The 27,661-nt window shown below is 41.0% G+C and overlaps 1 protein-coding gene across 3 annotated transcripts; it reads left to right on the top strand.

The window, feature by feature from the left end:
- Window positions 1-27,661, top strand: Os9 (OS9 endoplasmic reticulum lectin). Of its 3 annotated transcripts, none has more exons than XM_027925995.2 (15): window positions 1-193; window positions 624-794; window positions 1,588-1,651; window positions 2,078-2,154; window positions 2,376-2,474; window positions 20,551-20,761; window positions 20,854-20,955; window positions 21,165-21,265; window positions 21,450-21,504; window positions 22,164-22,252; window positions 22,458-22,733; window positions 22,992-23,181; window positions 24,083-24,247; window positions 24,416-24,528; window positions 24,850-27,661. In XM_027925995.2, the coding sequence occupies exons 1-15, from the start codon at window positions 32-34 to the stop codon at window positions 24,973-24,975; spliced, it is 2,001 nt and encodes a 666-aa protein (XP_027781796.1). In that variant the 5' UTR covers window positions 1-31; the 3' UTR covers window positions 24,976-27,661. The 3 variants fall into 3 exon arrangements, with proteins under 3 accessions (XP_027781796.1, XP_071465815.1, XP_027781804.1); XM_071609714.1 differs by having other exon boundaries at window positions 22,458-22,737; window positions 22,996-23,181; XM_027926003.2 differs by lacking the exon at window positions 24,083-24,247.

Genomic DNA, 27,661 nt, shown 5'->3' with positions numbered 1-27,661 from the left:
AGGAGTGTCGGGATAAGAAAGGGAACGAAAGATGGCGGCGGAAACGCTGCTGTCCAGTCTGTTGGGGCTGCTGTTTCTGGGTTTCATATTACCTGCAAGCCTGACAGGCGGTGTTGGGAGCCTGAACCTGGAAGAACTGAGTGAAATGCGATATGGAATACAGATCCTGCCGTTGCCTGTCTTGGGAGGGCAGGTGAGGAGGCGTAGAAGGGACGAAGGTCCTGGGGAGAAGAGGAAGAGGAGGAAAGGTAGAGGAGAAAGGGCAGCTGCGGAATCTGGGGTAGGAGACTAAGGGAGTCCGGAAGCGTAGGTAGGGCTTCTACGGTGACACCTGGGGATCTCAGGCAGACGCATTCCCCCAGAGACCCAGCATGGGAGGGGTGGGGCTTCCTACTGTCGGCCTCAGGTTCCAGTTCCTCAAGAAAACACTGAGACTCCGCCCCAGTGGATAAGTGGGAGTATCCTTCCACCCGCCCCTAACACACACATACCCCAGTACAGCTGGAGGATTTGTCTTCGACTGGGCTCTTCCCCAGGGTCTGAAGAGGGATCTCGTTGTTCTCTCTGATACCAGCCTCTCTTTGCTTCCATGTCTCCGACTCTCCCTTCTTTCCCTGACCCAGGCTTCGGACGTGGTGATTGTTTCTTCTAAGTACAAACAGCGCTACGAGTGTCGCCTGCCAGCTGGAGCTATTCACTTCCAGCGTGAAAGGGAGGAGGAGGCACCTGCCTACCAAGGGCCTGGGATCCCTGAGTTGTTGAGCCCAATGAGAGATGCTCCCTGCCTGCTGAAGGTGAAAGAATTGGGATGAATGGAACGAGGGCTTGGGAACTAACAGTCCATCTGAGAACAGTGGAGCAGGATCTAGAGGACCTGTAGGAGTTGAGGCTTTTGTTGGACTAGACATAATAATCCAGACAAGAAAGAAGCAAAGACTCTATAACACTTTGCTAAATATAGAAGAGAGGATAAAATATCTCAAACTAGGTTAAATCAAGATTGAGGTGCCTAAAGAAGGTCAGTGTGGGTAGAACGGGCAGGCCCTTCATTAGAGAAGCCCACATAAGTTACCACCTATCCTATCACCCTGTGCCCCAGTATCCTACTTTATTTTCATCATATCATTCTTCGTGATCCAAAGTCATTTTATTAGATGAATCAGTTTGTTTATTGTTGGTCTGAAAACTAGCACTAATGAGGTCAGGGAATTTATCTTGTCAAAGCTGTATCCCTAGTGGCTAAAATAGTGTAAGAAATGTGGTAGAAGTTCAAGTAATACTTGATTTTAGGGCCTTCTCTGTTTCCCTGGTCTGAATGCTTCTAGGATACCATGACTTCTTTACGAGGAGGGGGAAGTATTTAAAAAAAGTTAAAACAGGAGAAATGGAAAGATTACAGGTGGAAAACAGCCGGATTTTAGAGGTATATCTCCAATCGTGGAAAGAAAACAGCTGTCCCTGCTCACTGAGAGTCTTGAAAAATTAGTATGGAAGTAGAGGGAGAGAAGTAGATAAGCCAGAAGATTCTGGTTCTAAGAAAAGGGATCTGCACTCTGTCCCCCTGATTTTTCATTTTTTAATTGTCAGACCAAGGACTGGTGGACCTATGAATTCTGTTATGGACGCCACATCCAGCAGTATCACATGGAAGGTGAATCACTCCTACATTTTCCCTAAGTTCTCAGCACCCTAATATAGAAGGTGACCTACCTCCCCAGTCTCCTTCTCTTCTAGTCTTTTTTTTTTCCATTCATTTTTATCAAGATTTACTAAGGATAAGATCCTTAAACATATGTGGATATTGAACAATTTCTATGCTCTGAAAAACTTGTACAATCGAGGCCTATGTTCACCTGGATGCTCAACACTGTTTCCTATCCTGTTGAACACTCACCATGTTATTTTGAGCCTGGTTATGGTTTTTCTGTCCTCTTAAGAGAGAATGACATGGGGCTGGGGATGTGGTTCAGTGGCTCAGTGGTGGAGCACTTGCATGGGGTCCTGGGTTTGATCCCTAGTATTTAAAAAGAGAGAGAGAGAGAGAGAATGACATACTTCATTGTGGTTTTTCTTGCAGATTCAGAGATCAAAGGTGACGTCCTCTATCTCGGCTACTACCAATCGGCCTTCGACTGGGATGATGAGACAGCCAAGGTGGGAGAAGTGTGGGGTTGGGAGAGAGATGGGTCTGACTGCAGACTGACATTTGGGACAAGGCGAGGATTAGCTGATGTGTTTCTTGGGGCTTGGTAGCCATCAAGACAAAGTCCCCTAGGGCTTGGATTCTGAAAGTCCCTGTGGGGGCAGAGTGCCTTTTTCCACCTTGCTGTCTTTCTTATGTCCCCCCCACCACCACCACCTGATGTCTTCTCCAGGCCTCCAAGCAGCATCGGCTGAAACGCTACCACAGCCAGACCTATGGTAACGGATCCAAGTGTGACCTCAATGGAAGGCCCCGGGAGGCTGAGGTTCGGGTGAGTCTTGAGGAAGGGAAGTTGATACTACCTCATTGACAATCCACATTCTATGGGAGGGAGGTAGTGTTGGATGTTTAGTTGAGAAGGTCTGTCCTAGAGCCTGAACCCAAAGTTTAAGACTCATTTCCCTGCTAGCTAGATGTCATTGTCTGACTATTCAGGGGTATTTCAAGTCAACATTTTCCAGATCCTCCCCTCCTGTTAGTGTACCCTCAGCCACATTCCTCCTTTTTGTCACATAAGCTGTAAACCTGGGTGTCAGTTCTTGACTCTTCCTCTTTCATTGTCCTGCCTTTTCTTTTTTTTTTTTTTGGTACCAGGGATTGAACCCAGGGGCACTTTACCACTGAGCTACATCCGTAGTCCTTTTTGTTTTTAATTTTTGAGACAGGATGTTGCTGAGTTGCTGAGGCTAGTTGAACTGAAGGCTACTTGAACTTGCAATATTCCTTCCTAGCCTATGAATCTCTGGGATTACAGACATGTGCCAATTCACTTGGCTTCATTGTTCTGCATTCTTCATTTAACATCTCTTTACGAAGGTCTTATAGTTGGGTGTTGAGGCATTTGGTCTCAGATGTGAAGATTTAGTGACCTTCAGTAATGCACCATCTAGAGAGGAAGACAGATGGCTAACAAAAGAATCAGAGTCTTTTGATTTTCACAGGCAATTGTGTGCTGGTGTCTGTAATTACTAAGAACCAAGATGAAAGAAAGGAATCTAGTTCTCTGAGTGAATGACAAAGCCCATTCATGATTTTAACTAGGTATTTCTAAAATTCTCCTTTCTTATGATTGGTGTCTTCATTTCTCATCTGCAGCACTATCAGTAACCTCTTAACAAGCAGTTCTAATCTGGTAGTCCTTAACTGAGTGGAGACAGGCAGGTAGGCAGTTAAGCAGCTCTATGGTAGAAAAAGTTCAGGTGATTCTAATACAGTCAAAAACATACACACCTGTAGAGAACCACATGGCACCAATCAGTTATTTTTCTATAATAAAGATTTGCACAGGCAATTGGGTGCTGGAAAGTGTTGAATACGCATATCCCCGAATTGGCGAGAAGTTCTGATTTGCAGCTTTTGCCAATCAATATCTGTGGTATAAATATTCCCTCCTATCAATGTGATATAATCCATCTTGCAACATTTGCAAGAATTTACCACTTGGCTCTTGTGAGCTAATTGAGCTAACTCTAACATATCACTAGAGGCACTTGTTTCTTCTCAGTGCTAGAAACCTTCAGTGATTCTTTGTACAAAGAATACTATCCAAAGCTTTAGCACTGACTAGGGTAGTAGCAGTGGAAGTGGTAGGAAACAGATTCTAGATATATTTTGAAGGTAGAGCCAATAAAATTTGTTAATGGGTTGACTGTGGGGCAGAGGTAAGTATGATTCCCAGGTTTTTAACTTGAGCAACTGAAATGATAGAATTATTCTTATTGAAGTGTGAAGGAGCAGGGCGAAGGGAAGAAATTAGGTTAGTTTTGGACATATGAAGGTCGAGATGCCTGTTAGACATCCCAGTAGTGATTTTCATTTGGCAGTTAGCTCTGTGACTCAGGAATTCAGGGACAAGATATAGGCTGGAGATAAAAATACTCATTGTATTTCTGCCACACTGGCCTTATTTCTGTCCTTTGAACCAATGTGTCTCATTGTTCCTTCTGCCTAGAACATTCATCCCACAAGTATTCCAAAGGCTGGCTCTATCCCCTCATTCAAGATATAATTAAATGACACCTATATAGGGAGATCTGATACACACACATTTCCACTCCCATCCTGGTGAGCAGCTACAGTGTTTTACAATGATAGTGTTTCAAGGCATGTATCATTATCTGAAATTGTTTAATATCTGTTTCTGCGTAACCCTATTAAAATAAGATCCAAGAAGGAAGGGACAGTCTGCCTTATTTTCTGCTGTATCCTCAGTGCCTGCAGTGGTGCTTGGCACCAAGTAGTATCCACTTTTCTACTGAATGAATGGAGTGAGTTATAAGCCAGTTCAAATGTCACCTTTCTTGAATAACCCAGAAAGCTGAGTTCCTTTGGTCCTTCACATACAGACATTCACATCTGTATACCCTCCAGCATCTACATGACTATCATAGCATTTAACGTCATTGTGTTCTAATGAGTTCTTTCAGTGTTTGTACTTTTGGTAGGCTGGTAACTGAGGTCAAAGACCATATCTTCCTCTTATCTATTGAACACATACCCAGTGCACTGAGAGCCTTCATCCTGCCTTTAGGAGATAGATCAACATCATGGTCCTGTCTGTCCTTGAGGTAAGTCCTTTTTGGGTCCCATATCACTGTATTATCCTCTTTTGGTGAAGCCCCCTTCTGCCTATGCTTTCTATGATGGCTTCCTCAAAGTTCTGTTCCCCTTTCCTTACCATATACTGTTTCTTAGAAGTATTTCATTGATACCCACGGCTTCCATCACAACTAAGCGGGATAAACATTGTGACTGGTGAAATGCACAGCAAGGGAGCACACAATAGAGGAACTGAGTATAGGATAAAGGGAAGTCCTTGTGGGAAAGTGACTTTTGAACTGATGATTGAAGGATGAGAAGCTAGCCCAGCAGATGTGGTGGGGCAGGAGAGGGTAAGAAGAGTGCCAGGTGAAAGGTACAATAAGTACAAAAGGCCTGGGGAACAGGAGCCAGTGGCATGTCCTAAAAGTCCACAGGAGGGATAATCATGGGAAGAAGATGTGGAAAATGAGGCTGGGCAGTCATTAGGGGACAGATCACAGATCATGAGGGCTCTCTAACTGGAATTTGGATAACCACAAGATAATGGAGAGCCATGAAGTATTGTAAACCTAACAATGACATTCAGTTTTGGTTTTGAAGGCTCACTCTAGATGGAGTATTAGCAAATGTTTGAGAGGTTAGTTATAGACACTGTAGAAAGCCAGGTGAGAAATAAAGGTGGCTTGGGGATGAAGAAGTGATTTATTGAGAAAGATATTTCCGGGAGAGGGGGGGATCAATAGCATAAGAAGGAGGAGTCAAGAATGATTCCTGGATAGATGGTATTTCCTCTTACTGAGATTAGTGGGAAAAGGAATGTTTGTAAAAGAACAAGATGACTTTGATTTTGAATATGATACTTCTAGAGGCCACCAGTCATCCAAGTAGAGATTTCTGAGGATACTATGGATCTACAGGATCTGGAACTCAGGAGAAAGGCCAGAGATGGGGGGTCATCATCATCTCAGTTGTGATGGAGGACATGGGTATCCATGAAATCTTCATATAAACAGCGTATGGTGAGGAAAGGGGGACAGAACTTGAGGAAGCCATCATAGAAAACATTGACAGAAAAGAGCTTCACCAAGAAGAGGTCACAGAGGACTACAGTGACATGGAACCCAAAAAGAGTCTCAAGACAGATCCATGGTGTTGACTGCTCTGAACTTTCAAGGAAGAGGAGGATTGAAAACTGCTTAAGAGCTGGGCATGGTGGTGTTCACCTATAATCCCCGTGACTCAGACGGCTGACCAAGGCAGAAGAATCACAAGTTCAAGTCAGTCTCAACAACTTAGGCCCTAAAAGATTTAGTGAGATCCTGTCTCAAAATGAAAAATAAAAAGGGCTAGGTATGGGGGCTGGGGATGTGGCTCAAGTGGTAACGCGCTCGCCTGGCATGCGCGGGGCGCTGGGTTCGGATCCTGAGCACCACATAAAAATAAAATAGTCCACTGAAAACTAAAAAATAAATATTAAAAAAAAAAAAGGCTAGGTATGTGGCTCAGTAGTTGAGTTCCCTGGGTTCAATCCCTGGTACCCTATCCCCACCCCGCCCCCACCCACCAAAAAAAGAAAACTGCTTATGATTGTATTTCTGGAGATAAAAGGATGACCAAGAGATCTGGTCCTGCCCTCAGGAGATAGATGTTAAGTAAACAATACAACAAGCAGAATAAATAATATCACAGATTACGTACATATCACAGAGGGGCATATTAATATGGAGGTGATGACAAGGATTATTTTAAAAGCAAAATATTTACATGGAAATAAAAAATTCAGTTAGTGGGGAAAAGGAACCCGATGAAAAGTATGAATCCTCTATATCGCATCGCCCCTGACCAGCCCATTGGTTGGACTCAATGGCAAAAGTCTCAGTGATCTTTGCCAGAACAATTTCAATGGAGTGAAGGTAAATGTTGAGGAAAGTGAAGTGGGAATCTTTGAAGAAGTTTGGATGTGAAGGATGGGGCAAAGGTAAGCACTAATTGCAGTAGACAGGAGAGATTGATGTACAGAAGAAAGAATGAGAAGAGAATATGGACAGAACCAAGAAACAGAACACAGGAAGAACAATTGGCCTCAGGAGGAGGGCTCTGGGGTTGTACCTAAAATGAAAGGATGGTGTTTTTGCTGGTGACTCTGGATGTTTGATGGCAGAACGCTGAGGGCATTTCTGTCTGGTTGCTTTTCATTTTTAGTTATTATGTCCTCATGGACTCCCAAGTTAATGTTCTGTGTGATTGGGTAAATCCTCCAACTCCATCAGGCATGGTGAAGTTTCATGGTCCCCATGCCTCCTTAGTAGAAGTAGTGCATAGTATTTGTTGAAAGAGCAGTCTTCATAAGGGCTTGGATACAAATTGTTAGCAATATGGAATTAAATAAATTTAGATCCCTATTCATTTCTTTCATGATTCTAGTAATATCACAGTTGTTTTTCTTTTTTTGGTAGTGGTGGGTAACCTAGCATTGAACTAACCTAGGATAGCACTTGACTACTGAGCCACATCCCCATCCCTATTTTGTACTTTAATATTTAGAGACAGGGTCTCACTAAGTTGCTTAGCACCTCGATGTTGCTGAGGCTGGTTTTGAACTCGAGATCCTCCAGTCTCAGCCTCCACTGGGATTACAGGCATGTGCCACCACGGCTGACCCATGCCTGTTTTTTTTTTTTTTTTTAATTTTATTTTGAGACTGGGGCTTGCCAAGTCACCCAGGCTCACATGTGCATGTGCCACTGCACCGGCTTGATAATAACTTTTAATTGGAGAGAGGTGATATCTCATTGTGATTTGCATTTCCCAATTAATTAGTGATGCTGAGCATCTTTTCATATACTTGTTGGCTATGTGTGTCTTTCTTTGAGAAGTCAATTTAGGTCTATTGCCTATTTTTAATCATATTATTTGATTTTTTTAATGTGGAATTATCTGAGTTCCTTATATATTCTGGTTGTTAACCCTTTGTCAAATGTAGTTTTAGAATATTTTCTCCCATTCTGTAGAGTCTCTTTTTTCTTGTTTCCTTTGTTGTACAGAAGCTTTTTTTTTTTTTAAGTTTTTGTTGTTGTAATTGGACACAATACCTTTAAATTTATGTATTTTTATGTGGTGCTGAGGATCAAACCCAGCACCTTGCACGTGCCAGGTGAGCGCTCTACTGCTGAGTCCCAGCCCCAGCCCTGTCCTTTGTTATGCAGAAGCTTTTTAGTTTGATATCATAAAATGTTTTTTAACAGATACTATATTCAATATCCTAATACTGTAATTGGCTTTTATGGGTGTTTTCATAAGTAATTTGGATCTGTAATTTTCTCTTCTTATATTATCCTTATTTGTTTTGATATCAGGTTATATTGAGTTCATAAACTGCCTTGAGGAATTTCCCTCCTTTTCAGTTCTCTGGAATAGTTTGCTAAGGTAGAGATTAATATATTCTTTCAAGATCTGATAGAACTCTGTAAGGCTGTTCTATCCCCACAGTATATAACAGAACTGTTATATTGGAGGTGTAATTTTTTACTACTTATGTATTTAATGATTGAGGCTTTTTAGGTTTGCTACACATGAAGATTTTTATAATTTCAAAAACCATTATTTGCCTAAATTTTCAAATGTATTAGCATAAAATTATAGTATTTTTATTTTTTAATAATCTGTTCTTATAGCTGTTTCCCCTTTTTTATTCCTAATGTTGATTTTGCCTTTTCTCCTTTTGTCAGTTTTGTTGCCAGAGACTTATCTATTTAATTAGTCCAAGAACCGTTCTTGATTTTGTTTATCTTTTCTGTTGTTTCTTTATTATTTTATTAATATCTTCACTATTTTATATTAATTATTCCTTTCCTTTTTTATCTGTGTATTCTGTTCTCATTCTAGATTTTTGTATTTTTCAACAATTAAAAATTTCATAATTTTAAAATAGCTCAAATGTAAAAGTGCTTTAAAAGTATACAGAGAAAAATCTCAACACCCCTTGGCTCTCTTCAGCCTGTTCTCATTTTCATTAAAAGGGTAACCATTGTAGTTTTCTGTGTGTATGTGTGTGTTTCTGGGGACTGAACCCAGTGCCTCATGCGTGCTAAATTGATGCTCTCCCACTGATCTACTTCCCCAGCCCCCACTGCTAGTTTCTTTTTCTATTCTCAGATTTTTAAAGATATACTTATAAGCATTTCTTTGAGCTCTGTCTAGATTAATATATAAAAACCTCCCTTGTTCTTATATTCAGTTGCTGCTTTTCTGTTATACATCTGTACCTTCAGTTCCCTATTGATGGACATTTAGCTTATTTTACATTTTTTTAAAAAATATCTTTCAGTTGTAGATGGACACAATACCTTTATTTTATTTCTTTATTTTTATGTGGTGCTGAGGATGTAACCCAGTGTCTCATATGTGCTAGGCAAGTGCTCTACCACTGAGCCACAAACCCAGCCCTGTTTTTTTTTAAATTATTTTTAGCTGTTAGGTAGACACAATAACTTAATTTTATTTATTAATATGTGGTGCTGAAGATCAAACCCAGTGCCTCATATGTGCTAGGTGAGCACTGTACTGCTGAGCCACTATCCCAGTCCTCCTGTTTTAAATCTTTAAAAAAAAAAAAAGAAAAAAAAAAAAAAAAAAAAAAAAAAAAAAAAAATATATATATATATATATATATATATATATATATATATATATATATATGTGTGTTGTATATGGACACAATACCATTATTTTATTTATCTTTTATGTGGGATTGAACCCAGTGCCTCACACATACTAGGCAAATGCTCCATCAGTTGCTGCTGAACCATATCCCTGAACCATAACACTGGCCCCCTGTTTTAAATCTTTATTAACACAAAAGTGCTGCAATGAATAATCTTGTATCTACTGAATATATGTAGATCAAATTCGTGGAAGTAGAATTGTGTAATTTTGGTATGTACTGCCAAATTACCCTGCTTAGGTAAAGTACTCTCCTTCTAGCAATGTATGAGAATGCCAATTTCTTTATAGCCATGCCAACCTGGTGTATTTTTAAAGTTTTGGATTTGGGCCAATCATCAGGGATATGATAATTATTTCTTAGTGAGTTTTTAATTTGCATTTCTCTTATGAAAAGATGTAATCTTATTTAAGAGCTGTTTGTCTCTCTTTTATTCCTTTCTTTCAATAATCCATGTTCTTTGCTTGTTTTCTTACTGGCTTATTGAGCTTTTTCTTCTCAATTTATAAGGACTTTTTATGCATTATAAAGATCAATCTTTTGACTGTATTATGATTTACAACTATTCTTGTAACTCTGTGTGTGTGTGTGTGTGTGTGTGTACAAGTGTGCATGCGTGTCTTGCAAATGCTAAGCATGCATTCTACCACTGAGCTATATACTCCCAGCCCCTATTTCTGTAACTTCTTGAGTGGGATGCTTACCTCTCTGGTTTTAGTCTTTCTTAATTATACATTTATAGCTATTCTTTTCACTCTAAGTACTATTTTGGTTGCATCTCTCAAATTTTGACATGTGGTACTTCCATTTTCATCTTGACCTTGCTCAGAATTTATTTAAAATTATGCTTATTATATTTCTAAACAAGTATGTTTTGCTTTTGTTATTTTTATAAGATTGTTGTTGATTTTATAATGTGCCATTTTGTCAACGATTCTTTGATGATTGTTGAAACTTTCTTTGTGATGAATTTTTAAAAATGGTATGTTTGTGCTTGAAAGCATATGTTTTTTCTTTTTTTTTGTTTTGTTTTGTTTTGTTTTTTGTTCCTGGGGATCGAACCCAGGGGCTTGTGCATGCAAGGCAAGCACTCTACCAACTGAGCTATATCCCCAGCCCCAGCATATACTTTTTCTAATAACTCAGTTCAGGTTTCTAATCAGTGCTTGGGTGCAGTACACCTGTGGTCCCAAGAGATTGAAGCAAGAGAATCTCTTGAGCCTAGAAGTTTGAGACTAGCTAGGAAATATGGCAAACCCCTGTCTCAAAACCAATGATACTGATCATATTGTTCAAATTTTCTATAATCTTATGTTGAATTGATCAAACATTATTGAAAGGGGTATGATGAAATTCCTACTATAATGGTGGATTTGGTGGTTTTATTAATTTTTCCTCCATATGTTTTGAGCCTATTTTAATTTATAAATGATTTATAGGTTTTCTAATGTTGAACTAATTTTTCATTCTTGAGATGGACCCAACTAGTCATATGTATTATCCTTGATTATTCTTTTCATATCTTCCAGGATTCAATTTGCTAAATTTTTTTAAAATTTTGGTACTGGGGATTGAACCAGGGGTGCTTAACCACTGAAACACATCCCCAACCCTTTTCATTTTTTATTTTGAGACAGGGTCTCACTAAGTTGCTTAGGGTCTTGCTAAACTGCTGAGGTTGGCTTTGAACTTGCGATCCTCTTGCCTCAACCTCCCAAGTCTCTGGGATTACTGCACCTGTTTCAATTTGCTAATTTTTAAGAGGATTTTTATGCCCGGTGTGGTGGTGCACACCTGTAATCCCAATAGCTCAGGAAGCTGAGGCAGAAGGATTGAGAATTCAAAGTAACTCAGTGAGACCCTGTCACTAAATAAAATAAAATAAAAGGGCTCCAGGTGTGGTTCAGTTGTTGAGTGCCCCTGGGTTCAATCTCTAGTACCTAAATAAATAAATAAATAAATAAAAGGACTTTTATATATAAGTAAATCAGAGATATTGACCTGTAATTTTCCTTCTTAGTACTCTTCTTCTAATGTTTGGTTAGAATGATCATGGTAACCTTAAAAAATAAATTCAAAAATCTTTTCATTTTTTTCTATGTTCTGAGGATTATGTAAGATAGGAACTTTTTATTCTTGAAATATTTGAATTCACTTGTAAAGTCATCTTGGACTACGCTTTCTTTGTGAACCAAGGGGTACTTTACCACTAAGCTACATCCCCAGCATTTTTTATTTTTTATTTTGAAAAAGAGTCTCTTACTAAGTTACTGAGGGTCTCGCTGAGTTGTTGAGGTGGCCTCCAACTTGCAGTCCTCCTGCCCTTCAGTCCCCACTCTAATCTTTAATCTTTCCTTCCTTTTACTTTTTTTATTTTTACTGTTATTTAACTTATTGAAATGCCTATCTCATTCATTTTTACCTTTTCTTTTTCTCTAATAGCTCTCTTATAAAATTTTCTGCAAGTACTACTTATATCTCTGACAAGTTTTATGGCTATTTCAAATTCCTTATCTAATTATTAAATAGATATTATTTTCCCATGATATAAAACCCAGAAAATATAAAAAGACATACAGTGAAAAGTATCCTTCCAAGACTTATTTCTCACTTGCTCATTTCTCAACTTGCCCTTGCCCCATGGGAACCCCTGTTCTTAGTTTTTCATGTCTTCTTCCAGCTTCTTTTTGTTTACTTCTAAGCAGTTATTAATAAAGATTCTGATTTCCTTTCTCTCTCTTCATACACAAAATATAGTAAGTACACCTCTTCCTTGTTTCTATTTGCCTTGACAATAATTCTTAAGAGATCTTTCAATAGCAGTACATCTAGTGCTTTCTTATTTGTTTTTACAGCTGTATAATATTCCATTACATGTATGTTCCATTGTCCTGTCACCATTACTGTACTAATTTAAATAGCTTTTCCTCCAATATTTTGTTATCACAAAGATTATTTATAAAATAAATGTTTACCTGGGCACAGTGGCACACGCCTGTAATCCCAATGGCTGAAAAGGCTGAGGCAGGAGATTAGAAGTTCAAAGCCAGCCTCAGCAACTTAGTGAGTCCTTAAGCAACTCAGCAAGTCCTGTCTCTAAATAAAATATTAAAAAGGGCTGGGGATATGGCTTAGTGGCTAAGTGCCAAAAAAAAAAAAAAAAGTGTTTAAGGATAAAGAAATGCTAATTGCTTTGATTTGATCATTACACATTGTCTACATGTATCAAATTATCACACTATATCACATAAATATGAACAATTGTTACGTCATTAAAATAAAAATTGGGATTGGGTGGCTGGGGTTGTGGCTCAGTGGTAGAGTACTCACCTAGCACACATGAAGCACTGGGTTTGATCCTCAGCACCACAAAATAAATAAATAAATAAATAAAGGTATTGTGTCCATCTACAACTGAAAAAAAAAAAATGTGGGCCTGGGGTTGTATCTCAGTGGTAGAGTTCATGAGATTTAATCCCCATCACTGAAAAAAATTTTTATTAATTTTTTTAAAAATTTATATATGACAGCAGAATGCATTACAATTCATATTACAAATATAGAGCACAATTTTTCATATCTCTGGTTATATATAAAGTATATTCACACCATTCATGTTTTCATACATGTACTTTGGATAATGATGACTATCACATTCCACTATCATTTCTAACCCCATGCCCCCTCCTTTCCCCTCTCACCCGTCTGCCCTATCTGGGGTTCTTCTATTTCTCCCATAGAGAAAACATTCAGCATTTGGTTTTTTGGGATTGACTAACTTTGCTTAGCATTATATTCTCCAACTCCATCCATATACCTGCAAGTGGCATGATTTTATTCTTTTATTGCTGAGTAATATTCCATTGTGTATAAATTCCGCATTTTTTTATCCACTCATCTACTGAAGGGCATCTAGGTTGGTTCCACAAGTTAACTATTGTGAATTGTGCCGCTATAAACATTGTTGTGGCTGAGTCCCTGTAGTATGCTGTTTTTAAGTCCTTTGGGTATTGAACGAGGAGAGAGATAGTTGGGTCAAATGGTGGTTCCATTCCTAGTTTTCCAAGGAATCTCCATACTGCTTTCCATATTGGCTGTGCCAATTTGCAGTCCCACCAGCAGTGTATGAGCATACCTTTTTCCCCACATCCTCGCCAACACTTATTGTTGTTTGTATTCATAATTGCTGCCATTCTGACTGGAGTGAGATGAAAAATTAGAGTAGTTTTGATTTGCATTTCTATAATTGCTAGCAATGATGAACATTTTTTCATATATTTGTTGATTGATTGAATATCATCTTCTGAGAAGTGTCTGTTCAGGTCCTTGGCTCATTTATTGATTGGGTTATTTGGTTTTTTGGTGTTTAGCTTTTTGAATTCTTTATATACCCTAGAGATTAGTGATCTCTCTGATGTGTGAGGGGTAAAAATTTGCTCCCAAGATGTATGCTCTCTATTCACCTCACAGATTGTTTCTTTTGCTGAGAAGAAACTTTTTAGTTTGAATCCATCTCATTTATTGATTCTTGATTTTAATTCTTGCGCTATAGGAGTCTTATTAAGGAAGTTGGGGCGTAATCCCATATGATGGAGATTAGGGCCTACTTTTTCTTTTATTTATTAAAAAATTAATCTCTTGCGAGTTCAAAGTTGCTTAGGGCCTTGCTATTATAGGGGCTCGGGCTCAGCGGTAGAGTGCTTGCCTTGCACATGTGAGGCACTGGGTTCAATCCTCAGCACCACATAAAAATAAACAAAACAACAACAACAAAAATAAACAAAATAAAGGTATTGCATCCATTTACAACTAAAAAGATTATTATAGATGCTGGGCACAGTGGTACATGACTGTAATCCCAGCAGCTTGGGAAGCTGAGGCAGGAAGATAATGTATTCAAAGCCAGCCTCAGCAACTTAGTGAAGCCCTAAGTAACTCAGCAATACCTTGTCTCTAGATAAAATACAAGTGCCTCTGAGTTCAATCCCTGGTACAAAAAAAATTATTATATTACACATCTGTGCATGTGTAAATATATCCTAAGTATAATTTCTGGGTGTAGGTTATGTATATTTAAGGCTTAGTTTTTAAAATCTTACTGGGCTGGGCATGTAGCTCCGTGGGATAGCACTTGCCTAGCATGTGCATGGCCCTGTGTTCTATCCCTAGTATAAAAGAAGAAGAAGAAGAAATAAAGAAAGGAACAATTATAAAAATCAAACTAGGGATGATTCTATATACCTATAATGTCAGCTATTTGGGTGACTGAGGCAGAAGGGCAGGAGGATCACTTGAGCCCAGGAATTTGAGGCTAAGCAGGGCAATATAGTGAAACCCCTCCCCCCAAAAAATAAATATAAAACCACATAAAGTCAGAGATAATTGTGCTGTGACAGGCTGCGTATTACCTAGCTTCAACAAATATGGCCAAGCCATTTCATTTACCCCCTTGCCTACCTCCCCCCCCACTACCACCTCTACTCCCAGAAAATATAGAAGTGGATCACAGACATCATATTATTTCATTATGAATATAATAATATAATATTTCTTTTTCATTTTGGGGGATACCAGGGATTGAACCCAAGGGCTCTTAACCACTGAACCACATCCCCAGTCCTTTTTATCTTTTTTTTTTGGGGGGGGGGATGTACCAGGAATTGAACTCAGGGGCACTTGGCCACTGAGCCACATCCTCAAATCCCCAACCCTATTTTGTATTTTATTTAGAGACAGGGTCTCACTGAGTTGCTTAGCACCTCCTGTTGCTGAGGCTGGCTTTGAACTCCAGATCCTCTTGTCCCAGCCTCCTGAGCCTGTTGAGGGCCACAGCCGGATTGGGATGGCGCATGGCATTTTGCCAGAAGGAGTGGTTAAGAGGTGACCGCAGCGAGCCATTGAGATGATGATGGTTAAGTTAAGCTATGTATTCAGTTGTATATAGACCTTTGCTGTCTGGCAATAGGGCGCCCACTACTTTGGAGTGCGCCGGAGCCTGGTGGAGGGTGAGAGTGTTCCCCGGTGAGCCTGTGTGGAGTGTGCTGGTGGAGTTTGGGAATAAAGAGTTGCTGTTTGAACCTACAAGTGCTTCGTGGCGGCTCGGTTATTTGTGCCCAGCCAGACTGCGGCATGAGCCACTGGGATTACAGGTGTCTATCACCATGCCAGGCCCCTTTTTATCTTTTAAGACAGGGTCTCACTAAGTTGCTCAGGGCCTTGCTAAGTTGCTGAAACTGGCTTTGAACTTGGGCATCTTCCTGCCTCAGCCTCCCAGGCTGCTGGAATTACAGGCATGTGCTATCAAGCCCAGCTCATTTATAAATATTTCTATAACCCTAAAAGTTAAGAACTCTTAAAAACTTAAGTATATGCCATATCATACTAAAAATTAATAAAATGCAAAGAAAAGATTTTTTTAAAATAATAATTTCTTATGACCATCCAATATGTGATATTTTCTAAGTTTAATTATCATATTTCTATAGGTAGGTAGGTAAGTAGGCTTCTTTGACTTACAACCCAAATAAGGTTCATTTAATATATTGGAAGATTGTGGCTCTTAAGTCTTTAATATCTTGATAGCCCCTCCATCTTTTCTTATTTCCTCACAGTTTGGTGAAGAAACTTTTTACTGTACCGTATTTCACTGCATAATTGTAACATCCTGTTTTTTCAGTCCAAAAAAATGTTTTATAACCCTTACTTGCATAATCTGGCATGATATGATTCTATTTGACATCTGCTTAAAAGGTAAACAGTGCAGCACTGTACTCACCAATGACATATGGATGTACATTTGTCTTCTCCTACACTATGAGCCATGAACCTAGGATCTGAGCAGATGCACAATCTAAGTGTATTTCCAAAAGCTGACTTGGGTGGTTTAGAGCCTTGGAATACTACCTCTATTGTCACCCAACCTAATGAAGAGCTGTAGGCTCAAGCGGAGATAGGTGCAAAGGGAGCAGGTGGGCAGACGAAGCTGCCATGCCTAAGTTGCATGATATGGTAAGACTCAAACCTTCCCACAACGGCTAACTACATTTCTGTCTACCAGCAATACATTAATGTATGAAGCATTTCTTTCTGATTGTGGGTAAATAAAAAACTATTCTGCGGACTTCAAGCAGAAAGTGATTATGTTCACTAAACATCATGAAAACAGCTGAAGAAAGAGTTTTCAGGAGGAGAAAAGGTGTTTTTTGTTTTGTTTTTCACAAAAAGCTTCACATAATAGTTAAAATCCCACCCCACCCCCTTTTTTTTTTGTAAAATAAAGTCTGTGACTATTACATGGTGAAATACAACAGTTTTCCATAGTCTGGTTTTGCTAGTTGCATCCTCAGAATTTCTTTTTTTTTAAATATTTATTTTTTAGTTGGACACAATATCTTTATTTTTATGTGGTGCTGAGGATTGAACCCAGGGCCTCTCACATGCTAGGTGAGCACTCTACCACTGAGCCACAACCCCAGCCCCAAGAATTTCTTTTAATGTATTTTTTAGTCTTCCTGTTATTTCCTGTAAATTGGTAGATCTGGTAGGTCCTGATCAGATTTTAGATATCTTTCTTTTTCTTTCTCTTTTCGTTTCATAGCGTTGATGAACAATAATTTTCAATTCTAAATATTGATGTATTATTTTTACTTCTGTTATTTCCTCTGTGGTGCTGGGGATCACACCCAGGACCTGGTGCATGCTAGGCACAAAAGCACTCTGCTCCTGAGCTACATCCCCATCACTGTTGTCTTTGAACTGTGAGTTTTTTGTAAGTTACTTCTTTGAATAATTGGGTTCATTCTAATTATCTTTTATTGATTTCTTGCTAAATTAAATTGTGGTCAGATAAGTTGTACCATTTAACTTGAGGCCTTTTAAGTTTGTTGAGTTTGTAGAACAGTCCAATATACATTAATTTCTGTGACTGTTTTTTGTGCCTGAAAAGAATGTGTACTCTAATGTTGGCTACTATGTAGACTATGCATTTTAACAGATCATAATTGTTAATTACATTGCTCAAATCTCTTGTATCCTTATTGGTCTCCTGATATAATTATGGATTTGTGTATTATTCCTTATTAGTTGTTCAATTTATTCCTTCTTATACTGTCAATTGTTATTCTTTATATCTTTGGGCTATTTATTCAACAAATATTTATGAAGTGCTTCTCTGTGATAAGCATTGTTCTCGTTGCTATAGGAATATTTCAGTAAACAAAACAGACAAAATTTCCTGCTGTAAATTGAGAGAGACAGACAAGAACAAGATAAAGAATTACAATTTTAAAATTAACTTCTTCCAAAATTGAACCTTTTAATATTACAAAGTGACCTAATTTAGTAATTTTTGAAAATCTCTTATGTGATATTAATATATATTAACAGCTTTCAATGAGTTACTGTTTGGTCTAATCAGATAATTTTCCTGTTTTTTAATTTGGGTATTTGTCTCATTGTTATTGAGGCATAAGCATTTTTATATCTTCTGGGTACAAGTTCTTTATCAGATACATGATTTTTAGATATTTTCTCCTATTCTGTGTGTTATAAATTCACACTTAAAATTTTTTTTTTAGTTGTAGATGGACACAATATCTTTATTTTATTTATTTATTTTTATGCGCTGCTGAGGATCAAACCCAGTGCCTCACACATGCTAGGCAAGCATTCTACCAATAAGCGGCAATCCCAGCCCTAAATTCACATTCTTGATGGTGCCCTCTGTACCACAAAATCTTTAGATTTTGATGAAGTCCAATTTATCTACTTATTTATTTTGTTTCTTTTGCTTTTGACATCGTAGCTATTCAACTTTAGTGTCATCTGAAGTTATGAAGACTTAACACTTATCTTTTCGTGTAAGAGTTTTAAATTTTACATCTTTCATCCATTTGAGTTAATTTTTGCATGTAGTATTATGCAGAAGTTCACCTTCCTTTTTTTTTACATGCAGGTATGCAGATGTTCCTGCATCATTTGTTGGAAAGATTAATCCCATTGAATTATCTTGGCAACCTTGAATTTTCCTATTCTGTTTCACTTAAAGTCATGTCCATTGGACAGATTTGGAGCTCCCTGTTCTTGTGATCTTCTCTCCCTGGGCAAAATCTGAGACCTTGCTGTGGAGCTGGTGTCAGGGTCAGTAGTTTGCAGGAGTGACCGTCCTGCTTTTTTAGAAAGGAACTGAGCAGGGATGAGAGCCTCTGATCTCTCAGTTTGCATCTTCTTATGTGAAACCTTCACCCTATGAGTGAGCTCAAGTGAATGTAATCAGGGTCCTCAGATTCTTATCCTCTTGCACTCGAGATGAAGCCTCTGCCCTGTGAGTGGAGCTGAGTGTAGGAAGAGAACTGTTGATCTCATGGCCAAATTTGCCAGGGATTTAGTCTCCAAGACTTGACTCTGGGGAGGATTTGAGCAATATAGACAGCCTATGCCTCGTTGTAAAATACCACATCTGTGACTAATGTGGAAGCCTCATTTTTCTGACCATACTATACTCACCTGTAGTGGAGTTTCTGTCAGACTGAGCTGTGGGGTGGGGAAGGAGTAGGTCATGGCTCAAGTGCCACAAACTCCTATTGTTAAAGATTCAGTATATTTTCTTAAATATTTCATCATTTGTTATATGTCCTTAGGAAAATCTCCAAGGACTTGGGATGTTTTGTTTTTTTACATTTTTAGCAGTTATCAAATTAAAGCAAGACTGCACAGCCCCTAATGCTACAGAAGTAGTACCTTATAAGACCTCTCTTTCTTTTACCTTTTTTGGTACTAGGGATTGAAGCTAGGGGTGATATACCACTAACTACATTCCTAGCCTTTTATTGATTGATTGATTTTCATTTTGAAATAGTGTCTCATTAAACTGCCCAGGCTGGCCTCAAACTTTCCTTTCCCCTGCCTCAGTCCCCCAGCCACTGAGATTATAGGCATGTACCACCATATCCACCCTAGCATGGCCATTGTAATTTTTAAAATAAATATTAAAAGAAAGAGCAGGGCAGGCAGTATCACATAGCTATAATCCCATTGATTCAGAAGGCTGAGGCAGGTGGATTGCAAGTCTGGGTCAGCCTCAGCAACTTAGCAAGGCCCTGTCTCAAGAAAAAAAGTCTGGGGGCGGGGTGCAGTCTGGGATGTATCTTAGTGTTAAAGCACCGCTGGGTTCAATCCCTAGTATGGCTAGATGGATGGATAGATAAACAGATAGATAGTGCTGAGGATGTGGCTCAGTGATAGATAGCTCCTGGGTTCAATCCCCAGCTCCCCCCATCATGTAAACACAAATTACAATAATGTGTGCTTAATTTATTAAAGGCCAACATTAATCAGTATCTTCACTCTTTTTTTTGGCGGGGGTGGGGGGGGACTACTGGGGATTTAACCCAGCAGCACTTTATCAATAAGCTACATCTCCAGCCCCTTTTTATTTTTTTATTTTGAGACAGGGTCTCCCTAAGTTGCTTAGGACCTTGATAAGTTGCTGAGGCTGGCCTTGAACTTGCAATTCTCCTGCCTTAGCCTCCTGAATTGCTGGGTTTGTTGGCATGTGCCATTGAGCCAAATTCTTCACTGTCTTTCTGAATGATAATTAGGACCTTAGAACTGTTTGAAGTTGTTTTTTACCATAAACAACTTGTACTTATTTCTAAATAAACGTGTGTGTGTGTGTGAGAGTGTGTGTGTGTGTATACATATATATGTGTGTGTGTGTGTGTGTGTGTGTGTGTGTGTATATATATATATTCATAAAAAGTATAAGTAAAAAAACAAAAATTGGCTGGTTACCTACAATTAAGCTGCCTGAGTTTGGTTCCTATTTTACCATTTACGAGCCAGTCAAGCTGAACAAGTTTCTTCCCCACATCAAATCTGTTTCTTAAGCCTCAAAGTTGATACTAATACCGGCCTTGTTGGGTTTTTATGACAATCAAATGAGCTAATCTATGTAATGTGTCATATACACAGTGTATGCACAGTGCCTGACACATAATAAGCATATAATAAAAGATAGCTACTCCAAGGACTAAAGCCATTTATTGGCAGTAATTACAATATATTTTCCATTCTGTCCTGGCAGTTCCTTTGTGATGAGGGTGCAAGTATCTCTGGGGACTACATTGATCGTGTGGATGAGCCCTTGTCCTGCTCTTATGTGCTAACTATTCGGACTCCTCGGCTCTGCCCCCACCCTCTCCTCCGTCCTCCACCCAGTGCTGCTCCGCAGGCCATTCTCTGTCACCCCTCCCTGCAGCCTGAGGAGTACATGGCCTACCTTCAGAGGCAAGCTGGTGAGTGATTGGAAGAGGAAGGAGAGATGTAGGGAGGTTCAGGTGGAAGATAAGAATGTGTCCCTATCCTGTTGCATGTTGTTTCTTGGTAGAGTCAAAGCAGTATGATGACAAAATCACAGAGGAGCTCCAAGACCTGGACCCCCAAATGTGGAGTGAGACCAAGTCTGAGGCAGTGCCTCCAAAGAAAGCAGGTAAGACCTGATTTTACTTGTTCCATGAAACTGACCTCTACTTCTTCCTTTCCTCTAATCTTACTGGTCTGTACTGACTGATTAGGCTGGGCTGAAAGATTGTCATGGGTTCTCACCTCTTGGCAATTGAGGAGGCAGCATACCCCATCCTATTTTCTCCTTTCCTTTTTCTCCTCCTTCTAGATTCCCTTCTGTTCTCTGTTTCCCAGGTGCAAGCCCAACCAAGGATGACAGTAAGGAATCTGATTTTTGGAAGATGCTTCATGAACCAGAGGACCCGGTTCCAGGAGGAGAAGAGGTACAAGCAGAGGTGAGAACCATCTTCCCATGTACTTCTTTTATGAGCTTGGATCTGGGCTTTGGGATGGGGAGGTCATTATGAGGTGACCTACATATGTTCAGGGATGTAAGGATAGCCTCAGAACCATTTCCTGAAGAGCATGCTAGGCATAAACAAGCTTTTGTGATTGAATCAGCTCTTTTCTCCTGATTAGGAGCAAGACCTGAACCTTGAGGCTGCAGTGGATCCAGCTCCAGGCCCTCCTGATGGTGAATCAACCCTCTCTTTCTCTTTTACAGCTTATGCTTGAGTGTAATGTAGGATTAATAGGACTGGGGGCGGGGGGAACAGAGGTATAGCTAACCCCTGGGAGGGAGGTTAGACAGGCCAGCAGGAAAAAAAAATTTTTTGTGTGTGTGTTGGTTGCTAAACAGATGTTCTGTCACTGAGCTACATCCAGCCCCAGGGAATTCACTTGTACCTGAGTTAGTACTCATTATGGACAGCAGCACTGTTTGAGGGAGATAGCAAAGCTCAGAGGCTCCACCACTCGTTGACTTTGACCTGGATCTTTAATTCATAATAGAATACCTAGAACTGAACAGATAATGAATGGTTAATATTTGTGGAAAGGGGAGAGAGAAGGTCCAGAGAAGAAGAGCCTTTAGCCCCAGAATTTCTTCTGTAGTCCCAAAAGCCAGAGTTTGCAAAGAAAGGGACTCAGAAGTTTGTGGAAGACCTGGAGACTTAGCACCTTGTAGTATCCATCTCCCTGTTAGAGCCCATCTTAAGACAGTACTCCTTGTAGGATGTGTTTGCCCCATCTCAGCTCTCAGACAGATACCATGCCCCTCTCTTTGGTCTCTCATTGACTCTCCTAAGGAATCAGAATTTAAAACACAAGTCCATACCTATTCTCTCATCTCAGATTTTCAGAACAACGTACAGGTCAAAGTTATTCGGAGTCCTGCAGACTTGATTCGATTGATAGAAGAGCTGAAAGGTGGAACAAAAAAGGTATGGTACCTGCTTGGGGGAGGGGTGGTCATACCTTTTGGTTGGGAGCATTTAAAGACACCCCTTTCCTGTAATCTGAACTGAATTGACAGAGCTGACTCCTGTATTTGACTCTGAGTCCCCCCCATACACCCCATCACTGCCTGTCTATCCCCCATGATTTGCTACTAGAACACCAAAACTGTTTTTCTTTCTTTCCACCCAGGGAAAGCCAAATGCTGGCCAAGAGCAGCCTGGAGATGATGCTATGGAAGCCCCTCAACAGGAACCTGTAGTGAAGGGAAAGGGTGACACAGAACGTCAGGGTGAGGCAGAAGAAGAGGACAATGATGAAGATGAGGATGAGGATGAGGATGAACGTCAACTACTGGGAGAATTTGAGAAGGAACTGGAAGGGATATTGCTCCCATCAGACCGAGAGCGGTTCCGTTCAGAGGTGAAGGCTGGCATGGAACGGGAGCTGGAGAATATCATCCAGGAGGCAAGTCCAGCTCTTATTCCTGAGGCTCCCACAGTTGCCAGCTCCTATGGGGCAGGATGGTACAGCACCGAGCACAGCTCAGGTCATGGCACAGGCACTTCAACATGATGGTTGTTTACTTAATTAAAAGGGGGTGATAGGGAAGAGACAATAGAGAAAGGGATAAGACCCAGTTATTAGAATCCTGCAGAGAAAAGCAAACCCACTGTCCTCAACTCCCCAGGCCCTTGACTCTCTGCCCTGTCTTGGGCATTTCAGACAGAAAAGGAGCTGGACCCAGATGGGCTGAAGAAGGAGTCGGAGCGTGATCGGGCAATGCTGGCTCTGACATCCACACTTAACAAACTCATCAAAAAGCTGGAGGAAAAACAGAGTCCAGAGCTGGTGAAAAAGTACAAGAAAAAGAGAGTTGTCCCCAAAAAGCCTCCACCCTCACCCCACCCTACAGGTGAGAGCTGTCAGATAAGAAGGAGCAGCTGGGTTTGCTGTCTCTATCCCTCAGCTGGTGCTGTTCCTGGAGGGCACCGTGTTCTTTCCCTTCTGAGAGTGCACATTCTCTTCCTGATTTCTAGAACACTTCTTACCACTGTCTTCCCTTTGCATGACCTCCTAGTCATGCTTTTGGAAAGCAGCCTTTAAGTATGTCTGTCTTGATTTCTGGTTTGCTTTCTGTGCATCCAGAGCCTACCACTCTGGCTGGCTCATAGATATAATCTGATTGGCCATGAGCATAAATGCTGAAAACCACAATCTGTGAAGTCTGTCAACTTTAGGACTTTGCACTGGGAGAGTCCCCAGCTGTCAGGGTATGAATAGGCAAGCCCAGTGGCACATAAGCCACCAGGCTGTACAAAACTTTTTAAAGTTTTTCTTTCTTGTATCCCCTTGTGTTCATGCCACAGGGGAATTCCATAGATGTGGAGATCAGACATTCCAGATGGAACATTCTAGTTTCAGACCTTCCTCATTCTTTCTGTAAACATTGAAAGGTCTGTAAAGTTCCAGAATGTGGAGAGCCAAACTACATTTTTCCAGCCTGCTCCTTAAAACAAAACTTCTTTGTTGGTGCAGGCAGCCTGATATTTGCTTTCAGAAAACAGACATTTTCCTGTAGATGATGAGCAGAATTACTGGCTGGGATGGGAAGAAACAATGCTATAGTGATGGCCAGGGTGGGGATGTGGGGGACGGATTTTTTTTTTTTTTTTTTTTGAGCCCTGGCTCACTTACATGTTGACATATATAGCCACCAAAACCAATTCACGGCTTAGGAAGAGGTGACCACCCTAGCCCCTAACCCTGGAGTCACGGCTCTGCTTTGTGTCTCCCTGTGTGTCTCCCCCTCTAAGAGGAGGATCCTGAGCACAGAGTCCGGGTCCGGGTCACCAAGCTCCGTCACGGAGGCCCCAATCAGGATCTGACTGTCCTCGAGATGAAACGGGAAAACCCACAACTGAAACAAATCGAGGGGCTGGTGAAAGAACTGCTGGAGAGGGAGGGACTCACAGCTGAAGGTGGGCCCTGGAGGGCGGGCTGATTAAGAGCTGTTGGAAGGGCTTGCCGCTGAAGTGGAGGGGCTGGGTCAAGGTGGACTGGAAACTTCAGCTGGGAACCTGGGGGCAGGGGACCTGCCCTTAGGCTCCCAGCCTTCCCTCCTCATTACCCATACTGCTCCTCTACAGGGAAAATTGAGATCAAAATTGTCCGCCCTGGGGCTGAAGGGACTGAGGAGGATGCACGTTGGCTAACTGATGAGGACACGAAAAACCTCAAGGAGATTTTCTTCAATATTTTGGTGAGGCATCCTACCCCAAAGTCCCCAACTCCAGCCTTCCCTCTTCTAGCACATTGTGCTGCTGGGAGTATGGTTTAAAGTCACAATGGCATGTCCCAGCCTTGCCCCATGCTGAGCTGTGGTCTGTAAGACTGTAAAGCAAAGCTAATGTTCTGGCTGAGTATGGGCTGCCTGCCATTCAGGAAGAGCCCCTTAGGAATCTGTGTTCCTAGTCCCTGCCTTCACCACTCCCAGTCTCAGTACCTCTCTGGATCCTGAAGCACCCAGCACTTCCCTTAGCCCGCAGACAGCATCTCCTGCTCACCCCTATCCTGCCACCAGGTGCAGGGAGCTGAAGAAGCCCACAAAGAGCGCCAGCGGCAAAAAGAACTGGAGAGCAACTATCGCCGAGTGTGGGGCTCTCAAGATGGAGAAGGCACAGGGGACCTGGATGAGTTTGACTTCTGAAACTACCACAACAAGACCCTCCAAAGAGTACAGAGTCTTCCTGAATGGCCCTGCCTCCTCCTCATCTCCCACCCCTGGGGCCCTGAAGGCAAAATGGTGAAGAGGAACTGAGCTGTAGGCATCTGAGCCCCCAGCTCTAGGGTGTGGAGGGCATGGGGTGAGTTCTGCTGGAGCTACCCAGCTGCCTCACACCTCATTGGGCTTGGGATTTTGCTCTCCCAGGCTCCCCCATATGCTCTTTCTTTCTTCCTCAGCTTTCCTTGCTATTATCCCCCAACTTGTTGGTTTTTTCTTCCTCCTACCTAGAGATTCAGTGAGATCTTTTGAACTAGCAGGGCGTTTAGCAGGCTCCAAGAAAGTGGCTGCCCACCCCTGCCCTGTTGCTGTGTGGAGTTGTTTTACCCCCCATCTCTTGGATTGACTTGGGATTTCCTTCTCCCTTTCCCTGTTCCCACTGTCCTCTACAATCTGCAATTCTGAGTCGAGGATCCTTCACCTCTGTTGCTGAGGAAATGGGAGACCATTGCACATACCTCAGACACAGTCCCAGCAAAGAGGGTGGGGTGCAGACCCACCCGCTGTGTTCTTCAACAATCAGGTTTCTAAATAAAGAACTGGACCATCAGTCCATCAGCCTTTTTGGGGGATGGGAGGGGGTAGGTGGAGGGTGCTCTCATAGGGAGGAGGCTTGCTGTTCTTTTCAGACCAGAGGGCACACATCCCAGGTGGTATCAGTGAGCGTGGTATACATACACACAGACCACGACAAAGCCACCTGGCAGGGAGCTAAAGACCTATAATACTGTTCTCTCTCCATATCTTCATCTGTTGTTTCTTCCCTTTTTATTTTTTTAAACTTCTGCCTTGCTGGGCCTTTAATCCAGAGCCTTGCACATGCTACCACTAAGCTGTACCTCCAGCTCACTTCCCTCCCTTCCTTAGCACCAACTCCTTCCTTATCTTCTCCCCCTTGACATCATGTACCATATGCACACTGTGGAGTTGTACCCCTGACCCCAGACCTGGACATCTTCCTTTTGCTGAGCTCTTTCCCTGCAGCATATTCCAGGTTCCATTTGCCAGCCACACCCCATGCTCCTCACGGCTATTCCCCAGAGGGGAAAAATAGTGAAATGACTTGTTCAAGGCCCACTTTTAGGAGATAGAAGAGTGAAGACTTGAACTTAATGCTCTGCCTATAAGCCATTTCCAAGGCAGATTTTTTTAAATATCATTTTTTATTTTTGTTTATTTTTTATGTGGTGATGGGGATTGAACTCAGGGCCTCATGCTTGGTAGGCAGGTGCTTTACCGCTGAGCTATCTCCCCAGCCCCCAAGGCAGTTTTTTGTTGTTGAAACCAAAAAACATCAACCTTTTTTTTCCAGAGAGGGCTGACACTCATGCATGCCTGCTTCTTAATATGCCAGGGGTAGGTGGGCCTGCCAAGTGTAGGTGTGGATCCCCCCACATTCCTTCTTCCTTCTCCAAGGGCAGAGACTCTCCTGTTGCTCCACAGCTCAGAGGTGTACAGCCTTCCTGCTGAAGTCTCCACTGGCTTACAAGATAAGGAAAGGGACAGAAGACACAGAATGTCTTCAAAAGTGAGAGGGGAGGGATTCAGTTGTTGAAGGAAGTTTCATATGGACTAGTGGTTATTGTGTGCGTTATGCTTAAATTGTTTTGTTTTTAAATGTAAGTGGGTAGATTTATAAATCCTGATTCCTGAGATTCATGTGTGTATCTTGAGAGGGGTGCTTCAGCTGGGCAAGAATTTAGAAACTGTCCTTTGGAGCCAGGCCTAATGGCTTACACCTTTAATTCCAGTTACTTAGGATGCTGAGGCAGAAGGATCATGAGTTCAAGGCCAGCCTCTGCAATGTAGCTAGAACTGTCTCAACAAAAAAGAAATGCCTTGGGAATGGCTTATAGACAGAGCACTAAGTTCAAATCATTACTCTTCTATCTCCGTAAGTGGGCCTTGAACACGTCATTTCACCATTTTTTTAATACCGAGGATTGAACCCAGAGGTGTTTTACCACTGAGCCACACTTCCAGCCCTTTTAATTTTATATTTAAATTTTTTTTTTACTTGTAGATGGACACAATACCTTTATTTTGTTTATTTTTATGTGGTGTTGAGGATTGAACCCAGTGCCTCACATATGCTAGGCAAGCACTCTACCATTGAGCTACAAGCCTCCTTTTTATTTTTTATTTTGAGACAGGGTCTCACTAAGTTGTTTAGGGTCTTGCTAAACTGCTGAGGGAGTTTGGCTTTGAACTTGCCATTCTCCTGTCTTGGCTTCCTGAGCCGCTGGGGTTAGACGTGTGCATCATTTCATTTTTCAAATTGTGTTTCCTCATTGGTACGCTGTGGCTAGAAGTATCACTGGCCCTACTGTTCATGCCCTTCACACAGGATCTGTCCATAGTAACTTATAAACCAGCTTCCAAGTTCACAAGATATAGAGTATTTGTAGAGGAAGAGTCTTAAAAGGAATTCCAAAAGTTGATCAGATGCTACAGTAGAATCTTTAAGAATGGGAAGGGTGAGATGCTGGGACAGGAGGTTATCTTTGGTTTGACGGGGATGGAGTCCCAGCAAGATCAGAAAACTGAATTCTGGAAACATCACTGTATTTAATCATTTTGTACTTTCAATAATAAATTCCTTTTTACTTCC

This window comes from Marmota flaviventris, chromosome 3 (genome assembly GCF_047511675.1).
Source record: "Marmota flaviventris isolate mMarFla1 chromosome 3, mMarFla1.hap1, whole genome shotgun sequence".
Lineage (NCBI taxonomy): Eukaryota > Metazoa > Chordata > Mammalia > Rodentia > Sciuridae > Marmota > Marmota flaviventris.
Note: the sequence above shows the minus strand (reverse complement) of the source record. Positions and strands in the feature narration are given on the sequence as shown.